Here is a 3,246-nt window from a genome sequence, read left to right on the forward strand (position 1 = left end):
AATATAAAAATACTGAATATAGACAAGATCAATCTGCAAAAAGGAAGAGTGTCATGTTTGCACATAATTTGACAACCCCTTTCAATGAAGCTGGATAATTAAATTAATCTTTAACTGATTTAGTTGGGAATTTCAACAGATATTAGTAGTGACTTTGGAGAAGTACATGATTATTGCATAACTGGATATTATGATTGTTAGCCATCAGTGTGATACTTCAAATGGATTATTCTTTTGCTACTTCTGGATATTGCAATGGAATTACATTTCTTGTAACTTAAATTTTAAGTCACCTATTTAGCAATTATACATGATTCCATTTGCATTACATATCCAATTAGTTGGTTAAAGTCTAAAGAAGCTCTGAAAAGTACAATATCAGTCTTTAAAGATTTTTGTAATTGTAATGTTTATAATATTAGATTAGTCCAAAACATAATAAACTTATTGCAAGAACATACATTATGATCGTTAGTCACATAAACCTGATTTTGTTTAGTAAAATACAAGTAAATTTTCAAGTATAGACCAATAAACTACAATGATCACTAAAATAAACTACAATGATCACTAACATACTGCTTGTAAATCACTAGCATTCAAATAATATATCACTAAAAATAATGTAAGTATCACTTGTTACTCTTTAAATTTTACATTTTCGGTTTCTAGGATTTAGGTAGGCCCTAAACCCTAGCTTAAATTAGGCCCTAAACCCTAAAGCCTAAACCCTAAATCGGTGTAATATTTATTAATTTATTTTTAATATTTCTAAACCCAAAAGGGGATTGGTGAACCCTAAATGTTAAAAATTGTTAAATTACGGTATAATCTTAAATTTTAAAAATATTAAATAAAAAGAATTATCGAAAACGTAATATTAACTGATATTTTCAGACCCCTAAACAATACATCAAAAGAAATTTAAAAATAAGAAGAAAGACAAAAAAAACCCAAAACTTAAAAGTAAGAAAAATATAAGAAAAAAGACATACACACAAAACGTTAGTTCATCTAATGTTTGTAACCTTGGAATGTTAAAAACAATAGCAAAAATGGTATTTTGTGTATCGTTTTGCCCTGTTTTAAAAATTCTACACGATACCCAGTTAAAAAGTGACATTTTAGATCATAATTTTGAAAAGTGACATTTTGGGCATTTTTTACTGAAATAATGACATTTTGGTCAATTCCTCATAAAAATCGTATTAAAATAACAATCGATATTCAAAATTAACTAGAAAAATAGTAACAGCAACTTCAAAATTTAAAGACGACAATCATTATTAAAAAAGAATTATAACAAACAATATCGGCGAACTAGTCACTTGAAATGTACCATAATATCCAAACAGTAAAATTACCAAAAATTTAAGAAATATATAAAAATTAAAAAGTAATATCATCAAAAACAGTCATCCAACTTTCTCTCCATCAACAACTACTACTTTCACATTATTTACTTTTTTCACTTTTTATTTGGCCTTCGCATTCTTCCTTTTTTCACATTTTCTGGCATCATGAGTAGTTGCCTGACATAGTGCGCACTTCCGAATCCGTTTTTTCAATTTGATCACTGCTTTTTCCCTATCACTCATCATCCTCTTAAAATAATTGCCTTTATTCTTGCAAATATTAGGGGCAAGAATTGTTACTTCTTCCGAAGGTTGCTGACCAACCATAGCAGCCATGTGATCTTTTTTAGTAAAAGCAACAACAGATTCATCTTCATCATCAAGATCAGTATTCAATTGCTTTATAGTTGAGGGTACATGACCCAACTTGTCCATATTAACTCTAGTCTTGTCAACAGATTGACGAAAATCAAACCAGATATTTGTCAGTTTCAAAGATACCTGCTCCAACTTAAAACAAGCACTGGTTACCAAATCTAAATTTGATGAAGTTCCACTCTCAGCATTTATCATCCAACGATTAAGAACAAGACTTTTAGGGAACTTTGTTACTCTAATATGTTTCAACCTACAAAATGAATGTCTGCATACAATACCGCATATAACAAATTTCTTGCAAGAACACACAGCATGGTTCATACTCACAGAGACCTGGGGAAAAATTACAAAAATACAAAATAAAAATCACAAATATATTTAGGACAAATCACAAAAACATCATCTACCAATCACTAAAATAATACATGTAAAAAAATCAAATAAGTACTTAATAAATCAGAAAACAATACAACTGAAGTAAAAATTCTTAAAATACATACAATTGTATTCTTTGCAATTACATAATATGAAAAAATTATGAAATTGATAATTTGAATAATATATCAAAAGTGATTGCAAAATTATTTTGAATAGTAGGCAGGGGGAATAAAAACAATAATATTTAAAAATAGTACCTTAAAAAGTTTGTCATTGACTTTCACATCCTTGATATCAAAACAAGTAACACCATCAACTTCATTGCTCATACGCTTAATCTGCATATCCACACAAGATGCAAAAATTTCCTCCTGAACTTGGTAAAAAACAGTACGTGTGAATAAACGAGCAGCATCATCTTCAATAAACCATGTGGAAAATGTAGTAGGCACACTTGACTTTGATTCCTCATCCAATCTAGCAGCCTCATTTCTTTGTCTATCCATAACACTCTCAAATCGTAACCAAAACTCAGATAATGTATCTCCTTGTTTGTGAAATTGAGCAAAAAAAGAATTTTCACTTTCAGATCTCGATGTATTCCTCATTAACCCAAACATTGCTTCATTTCTAAAAAAGCAGGAATCCATGATGCCCTTAAGGTATACAAATCTTCTAGCCACTTATTGCTTTCTAAGTTAAATTCCTTGAGAACTGTTTCCCATCCCCTCTCAAACTCCTCAATTTCTATTACAGGTGACCATATGTACATTTTCATCTTTTCCATAAAATCTGTTTCTTTGCATAATCGATTACCAAGCTGCAAAGGTTACATAACAAATAAAATAAGTACATAATATAATGTATTAATACTAGGCTGTTAAAAAAATGAAAATCATACCTTTACCGGAAATTTTTCCATAATATGCCACATGCATAAACGGTGTTTAGTAGCAACTAAACCATTCACTTCAGAAAAACATCACGAACAGCTACTTTCATAGCAGGGCATTGATCTGTAACAATGACAACCGGATTTCGTCCCATTGCCTTTACTAAATGATCAAAAGCCCAACTATAATCAACAATACTCTCATGTGATAAAAGACAAGCCGCAAAAGTCACACATCTATAA

General features: G+C 29.9%; 1 protein-coding gene across 1 annotated transcript; it reads right to left on the reverse strand.

Moving 5' to 3' along the window:
* Positions 1–1,475: 1,475 nt before the first annotated feature.
* LOC141717127 (protein FAR1-RELATED SEQUENCE 5-like) lies at positions 1,476–2,719 on the reverse strand. The gene is made up of 2 exons (XM_074519237.1): positions 2,369–2,719; positions 1,476–2,066 (listed from the first exon to the last, which is right to left on the reverse strand). Exons 1-2 carry the CDS (start codon positions 2,717–2,719, stop codon positions 1,476–1,478), a joined length of 942 nt encoding a protein of 313 aa, XP_074375338.1.
* Between the last annotated feature and the right edge of the window lie 527 nt (positions 2,720–3,246).

The sequence above is a fragment of the Apium graveolens genome, chromosome 4 (assembly GCF_009905375.1).
Source record: "Apium graveolens cultivar Ventura chromosome 4, ASM990537v1, whole genome shotgun sequence".
NCBI classification, from domain to species: Eukaryota; Viridiplantae; Streptophyta; class Magnoliopsida; order Apiales; family Apiaceae; genus Apium; species Apium graveolens.